This window comes from Mastigoproctus giganteus, chromosome 12 (genome assembly GCF_048544385.1).
Source record: "Mastigoproctus giganteus isolate SK-2022 chromosome 12, ASM4854438v1, whole genome shotgun sequence".
NCBI lineage: Eukaryota > Metazoa > Arthropoda > Arachnida > Uropygi > Thelyphonidae > Mastigoproctus > Mastigoproctus giganteus.
The window spans coordinates 22,076,686-22,100,515 of record NC_143586.1 but is presented as its reverse complement, the minus strand read 5'-3'; the positions used below and the strand labels follow the sequence as shown (position 1 = coordinate 22,100,515).

The window sequence follows — 23,830 nt, the reverse complement described above, 5'->3', positions numbered from 1 at the left end:
CTTGTTCATAGTTTTTAATTAATTTTTTTTTAATTAATATAATTTTTTAATAGTTTTCATAGTTTTTAATTAATTAAAAACTATTAATGCTAATAGTTTTTAATATCTCTTTAGCAATATGATTGTGCAAATTGAAAGAAGAGCAAACTGTTATTGAAGTACTACTTTGCTTAAAGAAACTTGTTGAATGTGTTAAAGAAAGAATTGATGAAAAATTTATCCCTTTAAGTGTCAAGGCTGGTCTTAAAAGGGACAACGTTACTTATGAACAGGAAAGGAAATTCTGACTTGAAGTGGATAATTATTGTGGCACTTGCCATGACTGTCTTTTGAATTGGATTTCATCTCTTGAAGAATTTGATTCTTTTACATGGATATTACTAAATACTCTTCCAGCATGGAAACAAGTGGAATCATCATGTGTAGTGTTGAAGAAGAAGGGAATAAAAATTGACGACAATGCTCTTATTTGTCAGTAGTCAACATTTAAAAAAGTCATTGATCAAGAGATGCAACGCAATCCTGAAGAATGGAAAAGCAAGTTATGCCATGAAAGATGGTATTATGTGCTTCAACAAATCAAATTTGAAGAGCAATTCCTAGAGTTGTTAACTTTATGCCAGTACATATTCAGTATACTGGCTCATAATGCTAATGTTGAATGTTAGCATTAGTATTAGTAGAGGCACATGATGCAAGAAAGCAAGCTTATACAGCATCAGCCAAAAAAAAAAAAAAAACCCTTCTCATTTCACTGATCCATTGATTCCAGATGTTTGTCTAGTTCTGCCTTGAATTTATTTAAGCTATCAACTTCCAATGTTTTCTCATTAATGAATGTTCAATGGACAAAAGGATGAAATAAGTTGGATGTGACCACTGTAGAAGTTATGTTACAATGTAAATGGAACATAGACTGTAACTGCAAGGAATTCTATTAGCAAATTCTGCAAAACAAGGAACTGTTAAGGAGAGCCAAATCATCAGGGAAATATAATTAAAGAAAGAGGTATGTAATTTAGATACTTATCATTTATTTCAGGTAAACAACAAATAATTTTTTAGTATAAATATATTCCCATGCAATATTTTTTTTTATCTTAGTGTACATATGCATTGGCAATTAGAAATAATTCAAATTTAACTGGGCATGCATATTGTATTTTCATTTGCTAAATCTGGCAACCCTAATTTAGAGAAAAACAGTGAGTGGCTCACTGTCATCTGGCTTCCCACTTTTTACTAACTATGAAAGAGATGGTCTAGTGAGTGATTGATCAAGGAATTAATTATTCCATTGTACAGGCAATGGTTAAGCTCCATCTTGAATACTGCATGCTGGTGTTGGAGGCCTCATTTTAGGATGAATGTAGATCTTCTGGAGTGGGTAATGAGAGAGAGGGGTAATGAGATTGGTGAGGGGAACAAATGGGTGGTCTTACTGCAGCATCTGGAATCTAGGCACCTGTGAGGTGATCTGACTGAGGTGTTTAAAGCTTTGAATGGATTTAGCAAGCTCATTGATGATGGCATTCTTCCTCTTGCTCAGACTATATACATGATGGAAGGGCATAAATTAAAACTGAGGAAGGATGGTTGCAAGATAGATGAGTGGAGATTTGCTTTCAGCAAGCAGGTGGTTTATTGTTGAAACAAACTTCCACCTCTGTTGTTGTGGAAGTGGGTAGTTTGAATAAATTCAAGGAAGAACTAATCAAATGATTGGAGGGGATAGACAGGTGATATGGGAATTTTTTTTTTTGCTGATGCTTTATAAGCTTGCTCTCTTGCATCATATGCCACTACTAATAATAATAACTGGTTTTTTTTACTCTCTACTGTAGTTATAATGGAGTCAGAAATGAAACTTAACAACCTTTGTTCTTACATTCGAAATTAAGTGATTTTTTCTGCAGTACATTATTAAAAGCAAATTGTTGTGTAAACTGATTAAGAACATTATAATAATAATTATTCCTTAAGAAGAGTAGTTTTTTTCCTTCTCTATTGTGAAGGTAGTTTTTTTCTCTGAATTGTGTCCATTAATATTCTGACAGCCTTTGTTTATGTAATTTTTTCACATTTAGTAAAGTTAACTGATATGTACATTTTAACCACTAGTATTATCTTTTAGGCAGTTTAATTTACAGATGTAAATAAGTTCAGTTGTTAGTGTTAATGTTCATTAAAATGTGTTTCTCCAAGGCTTTACAACACTAAGTAAATCTCTCTAAAATCCATAAAATTTTAAACTCAGGCACTCTTCAATCTTCAAAGGTGCTGAATTTTAAATAGTTTACTGTATTTTAAAATTGCTTTTCATATCTTCTTAATTCATTAAATAAAACATTTAAATATTTAATGAATATTTTATTTTACATTAAATATTTTAAATATTTTAATTCATTAAATAGATAATGATATCCATCAAATTTTGTCTTTGAGAATTTCCAGGGTTTACACCAGTTCTTCTATTCACTTAAAAGAAAAAAAAATTCCATGCAATTAATTCCTCCTTGGAAAAATCAGAATTGAAGACGTGCATGTCATAAGTTCTGATTATGTATGTATCTGGCATATTTTGTACCTTTAATAAGTTCTGTAGTAAATGTGGTTCCTGATACCAACAGTAGGTCATATCCCATATCACTTACTCTGTATTCAGTAAGCAGGTTAATCCAGTTTCTTAGTGCCAACAATAAGTGCTGGTTAACATACTTTTTATGTGTTCATATTCTAACAATAAAGGGCTGCATCTAGAGCTGGCACTTCTCTTAATGAGTTTAAATCTCTTTAATTTGTTATTAATAATTTCTAACTTATTCCATCACTTTGAAATTTATTGTTAGTGTTTTGTATTGTACACAAAAATATGTATAAGTTTCTAAATGCATGACATGAAGGTTCTTAGATGTATGTCATTTAAGGTAAGTATGAAAACCTATTGGTTTCTCCTTATTAATTTTAATTTGCTTTCCAATAGCTCATCATTGCTAAGGGCCATCACAAAATAAGTTTTTTTCATACACTAATTGCAATTAGCATGTAACATAAATATAATTATACTAAATATGTTAAATTATATAAATATAAAATAACGAAGTATAATAAATGTGTGAATATAACTAAAATTATTATTTTTTTTTGTTTGTCAGGCTTTAGTGATCCCTACTGTATGCTTGGAATACTGCCTGGTAGTTTGCTTGATTCCTATAGAAATAGTTCTGATGATGAATATGGGGGAAAAGGAAGTCCACGCCGACAAGGACTGAAAAAACTTGGAGCATCTCTAAAACGGCGCGATCATCGTGCTAGGAGCAACAGTATTATTGCAGAAACTTTACCAGCCAAATTTATTAGGACAACTACTGTCAAGCCACACACACTGAATCCTACTTGGAATGAAAAATATCGCCTGTATGTCCATGTAAACTTTTTGTTATTTGTAATAACTTAATTTTGCCAAAGCCTAAATGAGAGCATGGTACCGTGATGAGTAGTCAGGAATTATAAAAGCTGTCAGTTATGCTGGCAATATTTATTGATTGAGAACTTGCAGTGGCACATTATGTGGAGTAATAATGTTTGTTGGTTGGTTGTAGCAGCCCATAATTAGAAATATGAGAAGAGACTTGATTCTAATTAGTAGATCACGTCAAATGCATTTTTATTAAAGACCAGAGGATGATACCATTGCATCAATTGAATTTTTTTTTTTTAAATATCATGTTAAAGTTAATTACCTATCATTGCTGAATATTTGAAGCAATATTGTTCCTTATGGTACATAACCGTACCTTTAACTAACCTGGCCTCGTGATTAGATGATATTAGGTAATTTCAAGAATGATAAATAGTGGAAATCTAAGAAATTCAACTTGCATATAGTGTAATCTATCTTTAAATTCATAAAGGAATATAGATAATTCTCAGGTATTTCTTGTTGAACTTCCTATATTATTTCTTCAGTGACTGTGAAGATAGCAGAACAGGTTATGGTTGGTAATTAAGTTATGTAGAGTTCTTTCTTTAATTAATCTTGAGCTCACTTAATAACACTGGCCAACAAAAAAGAATGTTTTTTTGTACTACCAAACTAGAAGCTGCAGTTTCCAAAAGGATGTTGATCTGCTGATTCCAAAAATAGCAAATACTAAAATTATTTCTCTATCACATCTCCATTGAAAGGTATACTGAAATTTTAGTAACTTAATGAATGACCAATTTAAAATATCATACAATAATACATATACTATCTTAAAAATGAGTCTCATTAATTTTAAAATTAAACATATAATGTACTATGCACATTCTATTTCCCCTAGAAATGTTTGCTACTTAGAGTTTTTTGTATGGTCCATTTTGCCTTCCTTCATAAAAAAAACTGGCCTGGCAGTAATCTCTCATCGCATGAGTAGCCCAGTGACCTTGGCACCGGTTGTCCATGAAAGCATTCCTTTTGCTCATCATTTATATTTCCCATATTTTGAGAGGAAAAACTGAGATGAGAATGAATAAAATGAATTTTCAAAGGCATTTAGCAGCCCCTATCTTTATAATGTTCTGCAAGTTCTGCAAATTGCAGCACCAGCAAATTGGAGAATAGGCACCTGTGAGGCGATCTGATTGAGGTGTATAAAGCCTTGAATGGGTTGAGCAAGCTGAATGCTGATGAGATTCTTCCCCTTGCTCAGATTAAGAACCTGAGGGGGCACGAATTGAAATTGAGGAAAGACAGTTGTGGAATAGATGTGTGGAAATTTGCCTTTAGCCAGTGGGTAGTTCATTGATGGAACAGACTTCCATCTTTTGTTGTGGAAGCTGATAACCTAAATAAATTTAAGGCTGAGTTGGACAGGCATTTGGAACCAATGGTGGGATGAAATGGGAAGTTTTTTTTTTTTTTTTTTTTTTTTTTTTTGGCTGATGCTGCATAAGCTTGCTTTCTTGCATCATATGCCTCTACTAATGCTAATAACATTCCAGTAAATTAGACAGAAAAAATTTATAATTGTCTTCTTTTCTTCTTCCAAGAAAACAATGAATAACATCTTTGAATGCTCATCATGCTACTAGTGTAGTATCCTGTAGCTTTGTTTCAAATACATCATCTTTGAGGAGTTTCTTTATTTGAGGCCAAATTAAAATTCCTTCATTATCAGTTTCTTCTTTTTCTGGTCAGTAGTCCAAGTCTATTGCAGTGAATGGTCCAACAAAGTCTGCAACTTCAATAAATATACAAGGATTCCTTGCATATATTCATCATTTCTTCCTTTATCCCGTGATATTGGGGGGAATCTCTTATCTGCAGTTTTGCATTTATCAAATTGGGAAACACTTCCTTTAGCTAGCAGAATGCACTTCCTTCTTTATCCAGAATCTTAAAAGAAATTTTCATTAAGCCAAGCTTTATATGCAAAAGTGGAAGAAGAACCTTTTTTGGTTCAACCAGTGGAACATATTTTATATTATTTCTCTCTAGTAAAAATTCCTCCCTCTTTTCTCACTGCTGCACAATATAATGTTTTTCTATTACATGACTATCCCACAAACATAAAAAACAACAGCATTTTGTAAAACCTCTCTACAGACCAGTGAATAATCCAATTACCTTAAGATCACCATAGACATTCCAACCAATATCATGGTACTTTATTGCACTCAGGATCTTGGACATACCTTGATATGTTTCTTTCTAGTCAGCAACAAGAAGTAGAGGAACTAATGGGAATGCCTTTCCAATGTGCAGAAAATCTGCTTTTAAACTTAATTTTGAGGCATTAATAAATACACTATGGACCTCATATAACATAGCTCAGTATAATGAAGAATCTCTTACAACTTGGTCAAAGTTGGACCCCAATTCCATCATCCCCCATTTTTTCACGTGCTTCAAATTTGATCGATTCACAATTTGTTCCAGCACATTTACTGGTTCGGTAAACATTTATAGTTGCTGATTTTTTACATAATGACCTATGAATAAATTATATAATACACTTTTAATTTCTTTTGTTGTTTCAGTCATCTTATTGCTTTGTTTACCTTTCTATTAGGCAAATACAGCTCAGATTGTGCTATTGCAGTTTTGCTGCAATACCACAAAACATTGATTGCTAATGTGGCATCCTATGATGAAAGCCACCTCTGTAGCCAGGTGGGCAGGAGCAGCAGTGCGTAGCATACGCTTCTTGATTAGACCGGGGTTCGAGCCCGTGACCACCAAATACGGAGGATGTGGCAAGGTCTGGGAATGACCACCGCATATCCCCGGAGCAATATGGCCTTAGTTGCTAATGCTCCTAAAAACCAAATAACAACAACATCCTATGATTATTTCCCATCTGAGGTGCCCCTGAGCTTTATGCTTCAACTGATCTGCCGTATTTCATTGATCTGCTTACTTCTAACATGAATACAGTTGTTTTATACCTTTTCCTGACACTTGGATGGCTGGTATGATTAATTTTTTCTAAATTCCATTGGTATCCTGATACTTTTCCCAATACACACTCACAAACACAATGTATTGGCAAAAATATCCTGATACTTTTGCCAATACATTGTATTTGTGAGTGTGTGCACATTAAAAACTTTAACTTGCAGAAAAAGGATAGAGGGAAAATTAGTACAGCAAACATTTGTGGCTGTAATGCATTATCCACCACATGCTTATAATAGTGTAAATAAAAGTAAATTAAATAAATTCCATTAGCATGGTAAACCAGTAGAGCAAAAAGTAAAAATAAACCCATACATAATAAAGCAAAAGGGGAATAAAAGATAAAGGGTATTGCAGAATGACACTCTTAAAATAATTTAGAAAAAGTCAATTAATAAAATAACAAATAAAAATTTTTTAATATGCTAATTAATTCAAATTTAGCAGTGTCCAGAAGAAAGCAACAGATCCAAATTACGTGAAATATCACTGAAAACAGACACGGAAACCAATTACAACACATGACCAAAAAATGTTAATAAATAAATAAAATAGACTGACCATTATGACCCATCTGTATGGAAGGACCACAAGGCCATGAATGGTCAGGGAATAACTGCATTTTAAACATCAGACAAATCCATGCATCACTGAACCGATATACTGATTGAAATGTAAATGCAAAGGATTTGTTTTTTAATGGTAGCCCTTATGCAGTAAAAAATTATAATAGAACAGATCCTAGTACTCGCATGTTAGTCACGTGTTGTAGTCGGTTTTCATCTCCATTTTCAGTGATATTTCACCTTTTGGCCAGGTGAAATATTTGACCAGGGTATGTCTGCCAGGGGCAAAGGTTGATGACGTTGTAGAGCAGATATCATCTTTTAAGGGCACAAAAGGTGATATAGTTGTACACGTTGGCACTAATGATATCAAGAGTAGGAGACCGGCAGAATTGCTTAACAAGAACAGGTCACTGTTAAAAAAAAGCCGTGAAATAGGGTTGAATTTGAAAGTGTCTGCAATTCTGCCCAGACACGATAGGAGGGAGTATATGATGAGACCCTTGTCGATCAATTCGGCCCTGGAAAGATTGTGCAAGGCTCAAGGGGTAGAATTTTTTTCAGCCTGGAATGTACTTGTTAACAGGAGAGATTGCTTCTACAGGGATGGGATACACTTAAATAGAAAGGGTGCAAGAATATTTGCTGATGCTATCGAGGCAGTATTAGGTCGGTCAAAAAACTGCTAGCTTGGGGGAGGAATAGACGGACTAATAGATTAACAGAAGCTGCTGGTAGGCAGAGGTGAAAATGATTCTTGCACTGCTTCTATTGGAATGAGCAGCAGCCTGGAAAACAGAGTGCAGGGGATTCCAGAGACTGCTGGGAGTCATTGCGGAACAAGTAAATACATGGGCTGTGTTAGAGTAGCTAAACATAGGAAAAGGTGCATGTATACTTGCGTGTACTCCGATGCTAGGAGTTTGGTAAATAAATTTGATGAATTTGTGGTGTTGATCAAAACGTAAAAGGCAGATATTGTTGGGATAACAGAGATGTGGTGTCACACAGATATAAGGAATACAGAACTGGAATTTGGGGAATACAATGTGTACAGGAAGCATAGACAGGATAGGAAGGGGAGGGGGGTTATGCTATTGGTTAAGATACATACAAAATCTAAGGAAGTAGAGCTGGTCAACATGGCTGGACAGTGCAGTGTCAAGCCAGTTTAGTGTGACATAAGCACTGGGAAAGCAAAATTAAGAGTAGGAGTGTGTTATAGGCAGTGGTGGATTAAGGATAGTTGGGGCCCCTAGGCAAATTATATCTGGGGTCCCCCAAAAAATAATAATAATAATAAAAAAAAAAAAAGAATAAAATATAAATAAAAGTCAGGTGGCAAATAAATGAAATTTTGTACTTTTGAATTTTTTGCTTAAATTTCCGCTTAAATTAATCAAGATTTTTATGATGTTTACTGAAAACAATCTATTTTAGAACACTATAGGAAAATGTCTTGGCTTGGGGGCCCCCCAAAGCCTGGAGCCCCTAGGCACGTGCCTCATTACCTTAATGGGTAATCCGCCACTGGTTATAGGAATAATCCCTCTGATGAGTATAATAAACAACTGTACAGAGAAATAGGGAGGGCCAGTAAATCAGAGAGTCTTATAATGGAGGATTTTAATTTCCCAGATATTGACTGGAATTTGTGAGTTGATCACTCACACACTAGCAATGCTTTTGTGGATTTATTGGATGATTGTTTTCTACAGCAGCATGTTTGGGAGGCAACTAGTGAGAGCAGTACTCTTGATCTGATTATCAGTAGTGATTCTTCATGCATTAAGAATCTGCAAATAAAGGAACCACTAGGTGGCAGTGATCACAGTGTGCTGAAGCGGGATTTACTCAAAGAGGTAACTACCATCAGGGGTAAAGGGAAGGGTTTTTACTTTCATAAAGGTGACTACAGTGGTCTGAGACAGTATTTAAATTCTAACAGTGTGACCAACTGATGATGTTACCAACAGCAAATTCAAAATGGGAAGCATTCAAAAAATTAATCTTGGAAGCTATGGGGCTTTTCATACCAACTAAGAAATATTGTTCAAGATTTAGGCCTAAATGGATGTCAGATGCACTAATTAGACATGGCAGAGAAGAAAAATGCATGGGATACACATAAATTAACAGGTGACACAGAAGCCTATGATAGATATAAGCTGGTCTGTACCAAAGTCATCAAGAGGTTAGGCAGGCAATGGCAGATTACGAGAAATCTTTGGCAAAGGATGCAAAGAAAAACAGCAAAGAGTTCTTTACTTATGTAAACTCTAGAAGGAAAGGGATGAATCAGATTGGTCCACATGATAATATCAATGGTTCAACTGTTGACGATCCTGTTCAGGTAGCTAACAAACTAAATGAATATTTTGCATCTACATTCACACATGAGGAGCCATTCAGCGAGGGAAGGCCAGAGGTGTATTAAACTGTGGCAGTAAACTAGATAATCTTGTAATAATTGAGAGTAAAGTGGAGGAGAAATTGTTGAAGATAAGCATAAGAAAGGCAACTGGGGTGGATGGAATCTATCCAGTTATATTAAAGGAGGCTGCAAAGGAAGTAAGCAAACCCTTAGCCATAATTATGAGAGTTTCCTTGGACCCATGGACTGGAGATGTGCAAATGTGACCCCAATTCACAAAGGAGGATCAAAGGGCAACACAGGTAATTACAGACCTGTTAGTTTAACTTCTGTTCTAGGGAAATTAATGGAGACACTAGTTAACGAAGCATTACAGGAACATTTAGATAAGACTTCAGTTATAGGTTGGACACAGCATCGGTTTGTTAGTCTTGTCTGACCAATAATGATTCTTGCACTGCTTCTATTGGAAGACTGCTGCACAAATTGGAGCAGTGTGGCATTGGGGGCAAATTGCTGCTATGGATAAAGGGATGGTTGAGTGGGAGAAGACAGAGAGTGGTAATCGATGGACACTGTTCTTCGTGGACTAATGTTATTAATGGAGTCCCCCAGGGTTCAGTGTTGAGTCCATTGTTGTTTTCTGTATTTATTAATGATATTGATGATGGTATATCAGGATTAATGTCCAAGTTTGCAGACGATGCGAGGTCGGCTGGGTTGTTAATGACACTAATGACAGTATGCTGTCATTAGTGTAATGTAAATTTCACTAATGACAAATGTAAAGTACTGCATATGGGATGCAGTAACACCAGAGTAGCTCATGGTGTCTTGTCAATGATATGCAGGAATTTTTCTAGCAGGAATAAGGAGATGATTATCCCCTTGTATAAGGCAATGGTCAGGCCACACCTTGAGTACTGTATACAGGTCTGGAGGCCTCATTTTAAGAAGGATATAGAACTGTTGGAACGCATACAGAGAAGGCAACAAGAATTAGTGAATGGAACAAAGGGTTGCTCTTACGAAGAAAGGCTTAAAATTTTGCAAATTTCAATGTCTGCAGACTAGGCACCTGTGAGGTGATCTGATTGAGGTGTATAAAGTCTTGACTGGTTTGAGCATGCTCAGTGCTGATGGGATTCTTCCTCTTGCTCAGAATAATCGCCTGAGAGGGCATAAATTGAAATTGAGGAAAAGCAATTGTAGAATAGATGTGCAGAAGTTTGCCGTTAGCCAGCGGGTGGTTGATTGCTGGAACAAACTTCCATCTGTCGTTGTAGAAGTTGATAGCTTAAATATATTCAAGGCAGAACTGGACAGACTTTTGGAGTGAGTGGATGGGTGTGAAATGAGAAAGGTTTTTTTTTTGGCTGATGCTATATAAGCTTGCTTTCTTTTGTCGTGCATTTACTAATGCTAATGCTAGTGTTCTCTTCTGGGCATCCCAAAATTTGAATAATTAGCATATTAAAAAATTAATTAGCATATTAAAAAATTAATTAACATATTGAAAAATTTTTGTTATTTGGTATTTTGTTAATTGGCTGCTTTCTCTAAATTATTTTAGAAGTATTCCCTTTTTTTGCTTTATTATGTATGGGTTTATTTTTACTTTTCGCTCTACTGTTTGCCATGCTGCTGGCATTTGTTTCATTTATTTTTATTTAAAAAATATATATATAAGCTACACGTTATGCATTGCTGCAATAAAGTATTAAAATATGCAAAAGTATTAATGGATATTACAATACTATTACAGCAGATTTGATATTGATAATTCCTTTATGTTTATCCAATGTTTATAGTGAAGAATGATAAGTGCATGACAAATATGCATAAGACGTGGATTATTTCTATGGCTATGAGAGTCAACCCCACGATTGCTGAGATAAAAATAGTTCATTAAGTTTATATTCAGTAATTTAAGTGTTTATTTTCTTTTGTAATTTATTCATATTATATTTATTATTCATATTTACAAATCTATATTTTGAGAATAGCAGGATATGACTCAAGTGATTGGAATGTCACAAAATGTTGATTCTAATCTCAATCAGTTGACTCTAATCTATTTGTTTCTCTACAATTTCTCTGTGATCTGTAGTGAATTCCACAATGTTTGACTAAAAACAGTATCAGTTTTCAGCAGTCAACAAATTTGGAGCACATTACTGTTATAGGGGACTTAGGGACTTTGTGCTCCCTTTAAAGATTGATGCCAAGAACTTTGTACTAAGGTCCTGGCCATGTCTCAGATTTTTAAATGCATAGTGAAATTGAATTTACCTGTTCAGGTGATACTATACAATTTTAAAAAATAGTCACGACTTAGGTGAACCATGGATAATGGTACTTGTCTCTGATTTGAGCATAAGCAAAGTCCTAGTGACGAGTTTTTGGCATTGATCTATTGAGGGAGCAGAAAACTATCCATGGTCATACACATTGACACAGTAATGTGCCTCAGATTTGTTGATTTTTGACTACTGCAGTGAGTTATCCTGCACAGTCCTGTATCAATATTAATTTTATTATAGAATGCAGTTGTTTGATATCACCTCCAACTGGAGGTGATATCAAATAACTGCATTTAAGCAGTGTGATTTCATGTTTTTTTTTTACTAGTCATTGTTTTTAATGTTTATATATTATATATATATATATCTGTTTTATTTTATTTTATTTTATTTATTTATTTTATTTTTTTTTGAATAGCGATATAGATGACATACATTCAGATAAACTCCATCTGGATATATGGTAAGTTCTCTGTCCTTATTTTGTTTTTTGATTATTTAACTGATTAGTTATCAAAATTATTTATTTTTTTTATTTGTTTATTTAAAAAACAAGTAAATTTTCAGCTTCCTTACATCATTAAATTGAAAGACTGTTTATATAGCTTATTTTTTAATTGTTAATGTTTTTTTAAAAAATAATTAAAAATAAAAATATCCACAACATTCATAGTTTTATTTGATTCCTTCTATCAGCAAATGGCATATATGCACTGAACATGGGATGAATACTCAAAAATTTTAACAATTAAACACTTAGCTCCATGTTACTTATGCGATTTTAAATGGTTTATTGAGCTCTTAAAGTATAAATTAGACAAAAGGCTTAAATCTATTTCCTACCAAAAAGCAAACTCAATATGGTAAGCAATATCACATCCTTGTTGATTTCAGATCCAACTTTAGGTATCCACTATCAAGAAAAAGTTGAATCCAAATTAAATTACATGACAAGAAGGAAATAGGCTGAAGTCTTTTATCTAATTTCTGCTTTAGGGATTCAAAAAACCATTTAAAACTCCACAAATAATAAAATTGTATAAATGGAGTCAAGGTTGTGTAATTTAATCATTAAAAATGAATTAATGTATTCGGATGAATATTATAAGCTTTTTTGAATAAAATATCACTTTGTGCATTAAAAATTGTTACTTTGTAGATGCAAAATTCATGAGTAAGATCTTGACAAATATATATTCAAGAACAGCCTTGGTAATATAGTAAAACCTCAATGGTTTTGACTTCACTAATTCGTATTCTATAATTTGAACTGCCTTCTCTTTTATGTATGCATTTTATTTATGCACAATGGAGATTTTTCTTTAACAAGAATTTGATAATACAAATCCCAGCATTCTTTCAAGATGGTTTCACACTCACTTTTTAAAAGAAATAAAATCATTCAAAAGTAAAAATAAATAGAAATATAAGCATTGTCATTTTTATTGTTTTTAAATGCTCCTGTGCATTCTTCTGATGAAATTTTATCATGTGCCTTCTCTATCACCTCATACAACTTATGGATCAGTGAGCCATACTCAGCAGTTTATATCAAAAGAAACAAATAAAAAGTGGGGGTTTTTTTGTTTTTTTTTTAAGATTCTGACAAGAGAAGAAGAAACAGAGTATTATAAATTATACATAAAAAAAGTGGTTTTACAACTCGGCTGCAGGTTGGAAAGAAGTAAAGCATAGTAAAAGTGGGTTTATCAAAAAAGCAATTAAATATGTAATAGATAGAATCAAAGATAAAAAAATATCAGAATGTGTTGTACAAAAGGATATTAAGTTCTTTCATTGTATATTAATTTGTGATTTGCACAAGGCATAATTCTTATGGGTTTTGGTAATCAACTATATAGTATCGGTGTAAATACACCATAGTTAACCCATAAATTTGAACTACGTAAGTAATGTAGAAGGCATCGTTTTAATTGTATCTCATATTGTGGTTGCCTTCACAACGAGATAGCGGTATTGCACTACTTCAAATAAATAACGCTTCTCTAGTAGAGAAGACTACTGTTATTTATTTTCAGAGGATACCACCACCCAGACGATCGTTTTGAAGCTATTGGGGTTCATCATCAGTGGGCAGGCAGGTACCCTGGTAATACAACATGCCATCATGGTTGCGAAGTTATATCCACAATATGAACAATGCCTTCTACACTACTTATGTAGTTCAAATTTATGGGTTAACTATGGTGTATTTACACTGATACTATATAATTAATATGTGATGTAAAAATGTGGCTCAAAGATAAAATATCAACAGCATTTCAAGGGAAAAATCTCTAAGTGAAGTGGGATATAAAGAAAAAGGAAGTGAAGAAGAAAAGGTTAAATTACATGAAAGCAGAATTTGCCTTGATACTCTTATTAAATTTGCTAATTCTAATGGAAAAGTCTGGGTGCGAGGTTAGCCTGTGCGGCCATTGCTCCTTAAAGCTCTTCAAACAGAGAAGTTTTTCCTGATTTATTTTCTGCTTTATTAGTTTAAATTGTCATATTAACTTATTTTCTAGAGTAGCTTTATATTCCTAGTTACGATACTTAGTTTAAAGTTTAACTTAGACAGAGATTTTGTAGATATTACTTAGTATCGGTAACGGTATCAAATCCACGTGTCACAAACCAAATTTTTTTTTAACCAAATTTAGTCGATTTATTAACCAACTGTTATATCAAATTATCTTCTATAAGTAGATTATAGACCTAGTCAGGATCCTTAGTTTATTCTAAATTGAGATAGCGAGATTTGGAAGCTAATCAATACTTACGAGTCCGTAGAAATACCGTTCGTGAATTCCCGCCATTTTTACACGATAGCATAAGCTTAGTGTCGTATAGTGCATAATATAATATTGTCAATTAATCAGTAAATCTATTAATCTTGATAAACTTTATTGTCAATTAAATTGTACTTTTAACTCTATATATATATATATATATATATAAAACGACTTAATCGTAACAAATAATTAATACATAACTATAGTGGTGCACGTGATACGGAAGTTGTATAAAGGGAACTCGTAGAAAACACTAGATACCGAAAAAAAATATATATAACATAACTGTTTTGGGATATAACTTAAGGATTTAATTTTTGTTTTGAATTTTATTGAATTAAATCGGAATCATGACTCTGACCAGAGCAGCAAAGCAAAAGGCTCAAGCTAATGGGAGTGCTGTGGTTCAGGGGAGAACTGAGGGGGGCAGTTGCCCTCTGAATCACAGTCTATTAAAATGCACTGTTTGCTTGATGTTTGCGGAGCAGTCGGGTACGGGACATGATACTGCCAAGGGGGATGTGCACGATGTAAGGAGTGCAAGGAAATCAGGCGACAACTCAGCGTTGTTATGGGCCTTTATGAGAGCTTGAAGGACAGGGTGGATGCCCTCGAAGGAAATAAATTGAGGGGCCCATCAAGCTCTCAGCTGCTCACATCAACGCCAGAGCTTGCACTTGGTCATCAGGCAACACAGAAGCAGCCCCCTAGGCAGAATGCGCTGGTCCCACAGGAACTAGTAGTTATTGGTGACTCTATTGTCAGGGAAACGGGGAACATACTTTGTAAAAAGGATAGGTGGAATAGGACCAGGGTATGTCTGCCAGGGGCAAAGGTTGATGACGTTGTAGAGCGGATATCATCTTTTAAGGGCACAAAAGGTGATATAGTTGTACACATTGGCACTAATGATATTAAGAGTAGGAGACCGGCGGAATTACTTAGCAAGTACAGGTCACTGTTGAAAAAAAGCCGTGAATTAGGGTTGAACTTGAAAGTGTCTGCAATTCTGCCCAGACACGATAGGAGGGAGTATATGATGAGAGCCTTGTCGATCAATTCGGCCCTGGAGGGATTGTGCAAGGCTCAAGGGGTAGAATTTTTTTCAGCCTGGACTGTACTTGTTAACAGGAGAGATTGCTTCTACAGGGATGGGATACACTTAAATAGAAAGGGTGCAAGAATTTTTGCTGATGCTGTCGAGGCAGTGTTAGGTGGGTCGGAAAACTGCTAGTTGGGGGGGATACAAGGACTAATAGATTAACAGTAGCCAGTGGCAGAGGTGGAAGTGATTCTTGCACTGCTTCTATTGAAATGAGCAGAAGTCTGAAAAACAAGATGCAGGATATTTCAGAGACTGCTGGTAGTCATTGCGGTACAAGTAAACACATGGGTTGTGTTAGGGTAGCTAAGAATAGAAACAGGTGCATGTATACCTGCGTGTACACCAATGCTAGGAGTTTGGTAAATAAATTTGATGAATTTGAGGTATTGCTCAAAACATCAAAGGCAGATATTGTTGGGATATCAGAGACGTGGTGTCACACAGATATAAGTAATGCGGAACTGGAATTTGGGGAATACAATGTGTATAGAAAGGATAGACAGGACAGGAGGGGAGGAGGGGTTATGCTATTAATTAAGATAGTATGAATCAGAGCTGTATTACTCAATATGTTCTACGTTGGTAATAGTATTAGTAAATTGATAAGAGGAGTTTACCTCAATATAGTACGTGGAACACTTCCGTATGATACCCTCCAGAAATTAAAACGAAAAAATCGACAACTTACCGGTACATTAAAGTAAAATATAAATAATTAAAGTGAAATATAAATAATTAAATAATCAATTTAACACAATTCAAAATCAATTCAAAACAATTAAAATTCAAATTAACGCAATTAAAAGAATCTAACGAAAATATTTGAAATTTTTGAAATATTTGAATTTTAATTGTTTTGAATTGATTTTGAATTGTGTTAAATTGATTATTTAATTATTTATATTTCACTTTAATTATTTATATTTTACTTTAATGTACCGGTAAGTTGTCGATTTTTTCGTTTTAATTTCTGGAGGGTATCATACGGAAGTGTTCCACGTACTATATTGAGGTAAACTCCTCTTATCAATTTACTAATACTATTACCAACGTAGAACATATTGAGTAATACAGCTCTGATTCATACTATCTAATTAATTTTCATACTCTTATTGACTATTTCATTCACTTCCTGTCTCTCCAGTAGTATACAATCGATACACACAATTATGGGAGATTTTTTGAATGGCTTGGTACAAAATTACATTAAATCTACACTAAGGTACTCGGCCCAAAGTTACCATATTTCTTTCCTAAAATATTGCCTTCAAAACAACATCGTTCCGAAGTTTGCCAGGGTGAATTTAAATCAAAAAATTTCAGGCATAAAACAACTATCACTGGCGACATCACGTAATATTGTTAAGCTTGCCTTAAAATCTCGATATTCGGATAAACAAAAATACCTTTCCCAGGTTAGGAAGCTTCGCGATAAATTAAAAAAATTATCTACATCCGAACGATTGGTCTGTATTGAAGACCTCCATAGATTTGCGACGGGAAGCACAAGCCTCAGAAATAAAAAACAGACACGTTAATAAGTTGCAAACATTATCGAATAGTTCAAGACACGTTCATACGAATTCTAACACATTGTCGCGAGCTTGCGACCAAGTTCACACGAGTTGGGTGACATCCCCCCCACAGACACATAACGCACTACCACAGAATATGTCGGCTAGTTCACGAACACCCCCTCACCCAGTATCCAACGAACCGACATATCAACAGGTTACAAATCTTTCCTCGTGTACACTATCGCAGGACCAGATTTCACTTTTATCCAAAGGATTAAATTATAATTTACCACCTCGAAAGCTGCCAAAAAAACAATGCGTAATTGATTTTGAATTTGGACTTCGTAGTGTTCCACAAAAAGATGTATTTATTCAACAAGTTAACCAAGTAGTGAATAACATAAAAGAAACACGACTTCCTAAATTGAATACACATGACAGTTCAGCTTTACGAGAACTTCGAGAAAATAAGGACATTATTATACAGAGGGCAGATAAAGGAGATACAGTGGTAATACTAGATAAACATGATTATATTAATAAGTTAGATTCAGTTGTATCTGATAGCTCCACTTATTGTGAAGTGGACCCGACACTGTTTACCAATTTGGTAAATCAATACAATAAAACGTTAACCACATATCGTAAAAACGACTACATTACTATGGTTCAGTTGAAGGAATTGAAGTCCAGAACATACAATATTCCTGCACTTTTTGGTCAGGTAAAATTACACAAGCCTGGATTTCCGATTCGACCTATTGTTTCCTACAGGAACTCGGCATTTTCAGCCTTAGCCACACATGTATATAACATTATAAAACCTTTTAGACAGGTTATACAATTTGGGATTAAGAATTACGATACATTATTTAATAATCTTAAGGACTGTAAACTCGGCGACAATGACAATTTATTCTCATTAGATGTTACATCATTATATACGAATGTAAACGTTGAATACACATTAGATATTATTTGGGATATGTTAAATAAAAACTCGACACCGATTAATTATACGAAGCTGCCTATAAAGGAGATTTTTCACTTAATTAAACTATTAGTTGAGGCTAACTACATCACCTTTCGAGACAAGGTGTACAAACAAATTTTTGGATTACCAATGGGTTTGAGCCTGAGTGGCTTAATGTCAGAGATCTATCTCTCAACGATTGAGCAGATACATTTGACACCTTTTCGTCCCCGTATCACATACTATGGGAGGTATTTAGACGATGTTCTAGTTATTACCGATAGTAGTACTATCCAAGATATTTTACATTCGTTTAACAATATTCATTCTAGACTCAAATTTACATTGGAAAGGGAAGATACGGATACTAAGTCATTAAACTTTCTAAATTTCACGCTTACCCGGGACTCGAACAAAATACAATTTAGCATCTATCGAAAACCCACAAACACCGGTATGCTTCTACATTATAATAGCTACCACCCGTTCACCTACAAAAGATCGATTATCTTTAATCAATTTCTAAATGCCTATAAATATTCAACGACGGATTCTGCTTTAGACTCAGAAATACAAATATTAACTAGCAGATTCTTGAACAGGGGTTATCCCATTAACACAATAAATCGAATTAGGGTACAAGCTAAGGATAGGATACAAAATACTGCACCAATCAACAATAGTAATATCAAAAAATACTTTATTTCTGTCCCATATGTTGAACAGTGGCACAAACAGCTCAACAGATTCTTTAAAGATACCGAATTTAAAATTATAGCTAGGCCTATACGGAAGTTACACACTATACTGAACAATCGCTCGGTTCTTTCGGCGTTCGCAACACAAATTAATGATCTAGTATACAACATTTCTTGCGGTGATTGCGACTCGTCTTATCAGGGTTCCACGCGGTTTTCTCTTAATATCCGTGTAAATCAACACGAAGCCTCTGTTCGTGCTTCTCGTTCAGCAGCGTCAGAATTAGCCTTTCATGCCATTAACGAAAAACATACTTTTTTATTTAACGAGGCCAAAATACTTAACGTTCAACGTAATTATACGCGACTATTAATTGCAGAAACCGTTGAAATTAAATTACACGAGAATTCTGTTAATGTTCGGCGGCCATATTTGATCTCCGATGCGTGGACCTTTACGCGCATGCGCGAAGACACATAATCACTATTTAAGTTGCAGGTTTAGCCTGATTCGATAATTTTCATTCCTGTGATCACGACAGTCGGTCGAAAAGCATTGTCAGCTTCAGGAAGGAAAATCGTTTTGAATATTTTCGTTAGATTCTTTTAATTGCGTTAATTTGAATTTTAATTGTTTTGAATTGATTTTGAATTGTGTTAAATTGATTATTTAATTATTTATATTTCACTTTAATTATTTATATTTTACTTTAATGTACCGGTAAGTTGTCGATTTTTTCGTTTTAATTTCTGGAGGGTATCATACGGAAGTGTTCCACGTACTATATTGAGGTAAACTCCTCTTATCAATTTACTAATGCTATTAATTAAGAAACACATAAAGTCCAAGGAAGTGAAGCCAGTCGACATCGATGGACAGGGCAGTGTCGAGTCAGTTTGGTGTGACATAAGCATAGGGAAATCAAAATTGAGAGTAGGAGTGTGCTATAGGCCTAATGACTCTGATGAGTATAATAAGATATTGTACAGGGAAATAGAGTGGGCCAGTAAATCAGAGAGTCTTATAATGGGGGACTTTAATTTCCCAGATATTGACTGGAATTTGTGGGTTGGTCACTCGCACACTAGCAAGGCTTTTGTGGATTTATTGGATGATTGTTTTCTACATCAGCATGTTCGTGAGGCAACAAGAGGGAGCAATACTCTTGATCTGATTATCAGTAGTGATTCTTCATGCATTAAGAACCTGCAGATAAATGAACCACTAGGTGGCAGTGATCACAGTGTGTTGAAGTGGGATTTACTCAAGGAGGTAACTACCATCAGAGGTAAAGGGAAGGGTTTTTGTTTTCGTAAAGGCGACTATGATGGTCTGAGACAGTATTTAAATTCTATACAGTGGGACCAACTGATGATGTTACCAACAGCAAACTCAAAATGGGAAGCATTCAAGGAACTAATCTTGGAGGCTACCAGGCTTTACATACCAACTAAGAAATATTGTTCAAGGTTTAGGCCTAAATGGTTGTCAGATGAACTAATGAGACATGTAGCAGAGAAGAAAAATGCATGGGATACATACAAATTAATGGGTGACATGGAAGCCTATGATAGATATAAGTTGGTCTGTAACCAAGTCACAAAGGAGATTAGGCAGGCAAAGGCAGACTATGAAAAATCCTTGGCAAAGGATGCAAAGAAAAGCAGAAAAGAGTTCTTTACATACTTGAACTCGAAAAGGAAAGGGATGAATCAGATTGGTCCACTGGATATTGATGGTTCAACAGTTGAGGATCCTGCTCAGGTGGCTAACAATCTAAACGAGTATTTTGCATCTACATTCACGCATGAGGAGTTATTCAGGAAGGAGAATGATGTAGGTAAAGTAAACATTGGCAGTGAGCTGGATGATTTTGTAATAACTGAGAGGAAAGTGGAGGAGAGATTGTTGAGGATAAACATAAAAAAGGCACCTGGGGTGGATGGGATCTATCCAGTTATATTAAAGGAGGCAGCAAAGGAAGTATGCAAACCCCTAGCCATAATTATGAGAGCTTCTTTGGACTCAGGGGAGGTACCCATAGACTGGAGATGTGCAAATGTAACCCCAATTCACAAAGGAGGATCAAAGGCTGACACAAGTAATTATAGACCTGTTAGTTTAACTTCTGTTCCAGGTAAATTAATGGAGGCACTGGTTAAAGAAGCACTGCAGGATCATCTAGACAAGAATTCAGTTATAGCTCAGACGCAGCATGGTTTTGTTAAGGGCAGGTCTTGCCTGACCAATTTGATTGGATACTATGATGTAGTCACAAAAGAACTGGATGCAGGGAATAACTTTGATATTATATATTTGGATCTTAGAAAGGCTTTTGATACTGTTGCACATGGAAGACTGCTGCACAAATTGGAGCAGTGTGGCATTGGAGGCAAATTGCTGCTATGGATAAGGGGATGGTTGAGTGGCAGAAGACAGAGAGTGGTAATCAATGGACACTGCTCAACGTGGACTAATGTTATTAGTGGAGTTCCTCAAGGTTCAGTGTTGGGTCCGTTGTTGTTTTCGGTGTTTATGAATGATATTGATGATGGGATATCAAGTTTAATGTCCAAGTTTGCAGATGATACAAAGGTTGGCAGGGTCGTTAAGGACAATACTGACGCTATGCTGCTGCAACAGGATCTGGAAAGGTTGAACAGATGGGCTGAGAGGTGGCAAATGAGGTTTAACATCGACAAATGTAAAGTGCTGCATATGGGAAACAGTAACCCCAGAGCAACGTATCAACTCTGCGGTACTACACTGACAGTGGTGGAGAATGAAAAGGACCTGGGGGTAATTGTGCAGGCAGATATGAAGTTCTCTGAGCAGTGCAGACGAGCTGCAAGAGTAGCTCATGGTGTCTTGTCAATGATATACAGGAATTTTTCTAGCAGGGATAAGGAGGTGATTATTCCCTTGTATAAGGCAATGGTAAGGCCACATCTTGAGTACTGTATACAGGTCTGGAGGCCTCATTTCAAGAAGGATGTAGAGCTGCTGGAACGGGTACAGAGAAGGGCAACAAGATTAGTAAATGGAACAAAGGGTTGCTCTTACGAAGAAAGGCTTAAGTTTTGCAAATTACAGAGTTTGGAGACTAGGCACCGGCGAGGTGATCTGATAGAGGTGTATAAGGCTTTGAATGGTTTGAGCATGCTCAATGCCAATGGGATTCTTCATCTTTCTCAGAATAATCACCTCAGAGGGCATAAATTCAAATTGAGGAAGGACGGATGTCGGATAGATGTACGGAAATTTGCCTTTGGCCAGCGGGTGGTTGGTTGGTGGAACCGACTTCCATCACTTGTTGTTGAAGTTGATAGCCTAAACAAATTTAAAGCTCAACTGGACAGGTATTTCGAACGAACGGAGGGGTGAAATGGGAGTGGGTTTTTTTTTTTTTTTGGCTGATGCTGAATAAGCTTGCTTTCTTGCATCATATGCCTCTGCTAATGCTAATGCTAAAATTTGAAAACAATCTCTATGCTCTAAGAGGAAACAAAGAACAGTGTCTGAAACAGCAATACATGACCACTTATGCAACAGAACACTTCAGATATCATCAAGAAAGGCATTATGATTATTACTTTATTCACATGATTAGAGTTTGTTGTTGAAATATATTATGATCTGTTGGATATAAACTCATTGCATTTCATTTTATACTAAATATAAACATTTTCATAAATTTTTTTTCTTTTCAATCATATTTGTGACCTGATACCATCTAAATTAATATAAGCTGCTGGATTTTGAATAAATTGCTTTTATTATGAACTGTGACTTGAAAATATTTTTATGTAATTATATTCTATAATTTGGAATCTTTGCAAATTTGGACTATCCCATCTTACTATTAGTCTGAATTAATGATGTTCCACTGTATCATATTAAATTAAATTTGAAAATAATGATGATTGTTTAAAGAAGCATGTAAACTCTAAGGTAGTGCATCCAGATGACATGGGCAGCCACTGCAAAGTTGAGTCAGTTTGGTATAACATAAACACTGAAAAAACAAAAATGAGATTAGGAGTGTGTTATAGGTCAAAGAAGTCTGATGGATATAGTGAATTACCATACAGACATATAGAGAGTGGGCTAGTAAATCATAATGTCTTATAATGGGGATTTTAACTTTCCAAATATTCACCAAGCCTTGAGGGTTGGTCAATCAGACAGACTTTTATGAATTTGTTGGATGATTGTTTTCTACATCAGCATGTTAGAGAGGCAAAGAGAGAATGCAATACTCAATCTGATTATCAGCAGTGACTCTTCATGCATTAAAAATCTGTGATTAAAGGAACCACTAGGTGACAGTGATCATGGTGTATTGATTTGGGATTTAATTAAAGATGTAACTATTTTCACTGACAAAGGAAAAGGGTTTTTACTTTCATAAAGGTGACTACAGTGGTCTCAATAATTCTTAAAACCCATTCAGTGGGACCAATTAATAGTATTACCGACAGAAAATACTAAATGGGAAGAATTCAGAGAAGTAATCATAGAAACTACTGGCTTTTTATACAAACTAAGAAATACTGTTCAAGACTAACCTCCTTTGTGACCTGATAACAGACTAGTTTATATCTACTTCTCTATCACTTAATAATTTAAAACCTAATTGGATTTCAGATGAACCTAAATGGATATCAGATGAACTGATGAGACTTGTGTTAGAGAAGAAAAATTCATATAAATTATTAGGTGATAGAGAAGCCTATGGTAGATATAAACTAGTCTGCTATCAAATCACAAAGGAGGTTAAGCAAGCTAAGGTTGTGAAAGGTCTCTGAAAAAGAATAAAAAGAAAAGCAGCAAAAACTTCTTTACTTATGTAAACACTAGAAGGAAGGGGATGAATCACATTGGTCCACTAGACATGAATGGTTTAACTTGATGATTCTGCTCAGGTTGCTGACATGCTGAATAGGTATTTTGCATCTACATTCGCACATGAGGAATTTTTAGGTGTACAAGAAATATATCAAATTCCAACAGGGTGCTGAATGATATTGTGATAACTGAGAGGAAAGTGGAAGAG

General features: G+C 35.0%; 1 protein-coding gene across 1 annotated transcript in view; it reads left to right on the top strand.

Moving 5' to 3' along the window:
• The window catches only part of LOC150076771 (BAI1-associated protein 3-like), a 350,663-nt gene that overhangs the window by 145,423 nt on the left and 181,410 nt on the right, over window positions 1-23,830 (top strand). The window contains exons 7-8 of the mRNA XM_090386647.1: window positions 3,156-3,417; window positions 12,104-12,148. Of these exons, the coding sequence (XP_090242773.1) occupies window positions 3,156-3,417; window positions 12,104-12,148 (307 nt within the window). The remainder of the gene's footprint in view (window positions 1-3,155; window positions 3,418-12,103; window positions 12,149-23,830) is intronic.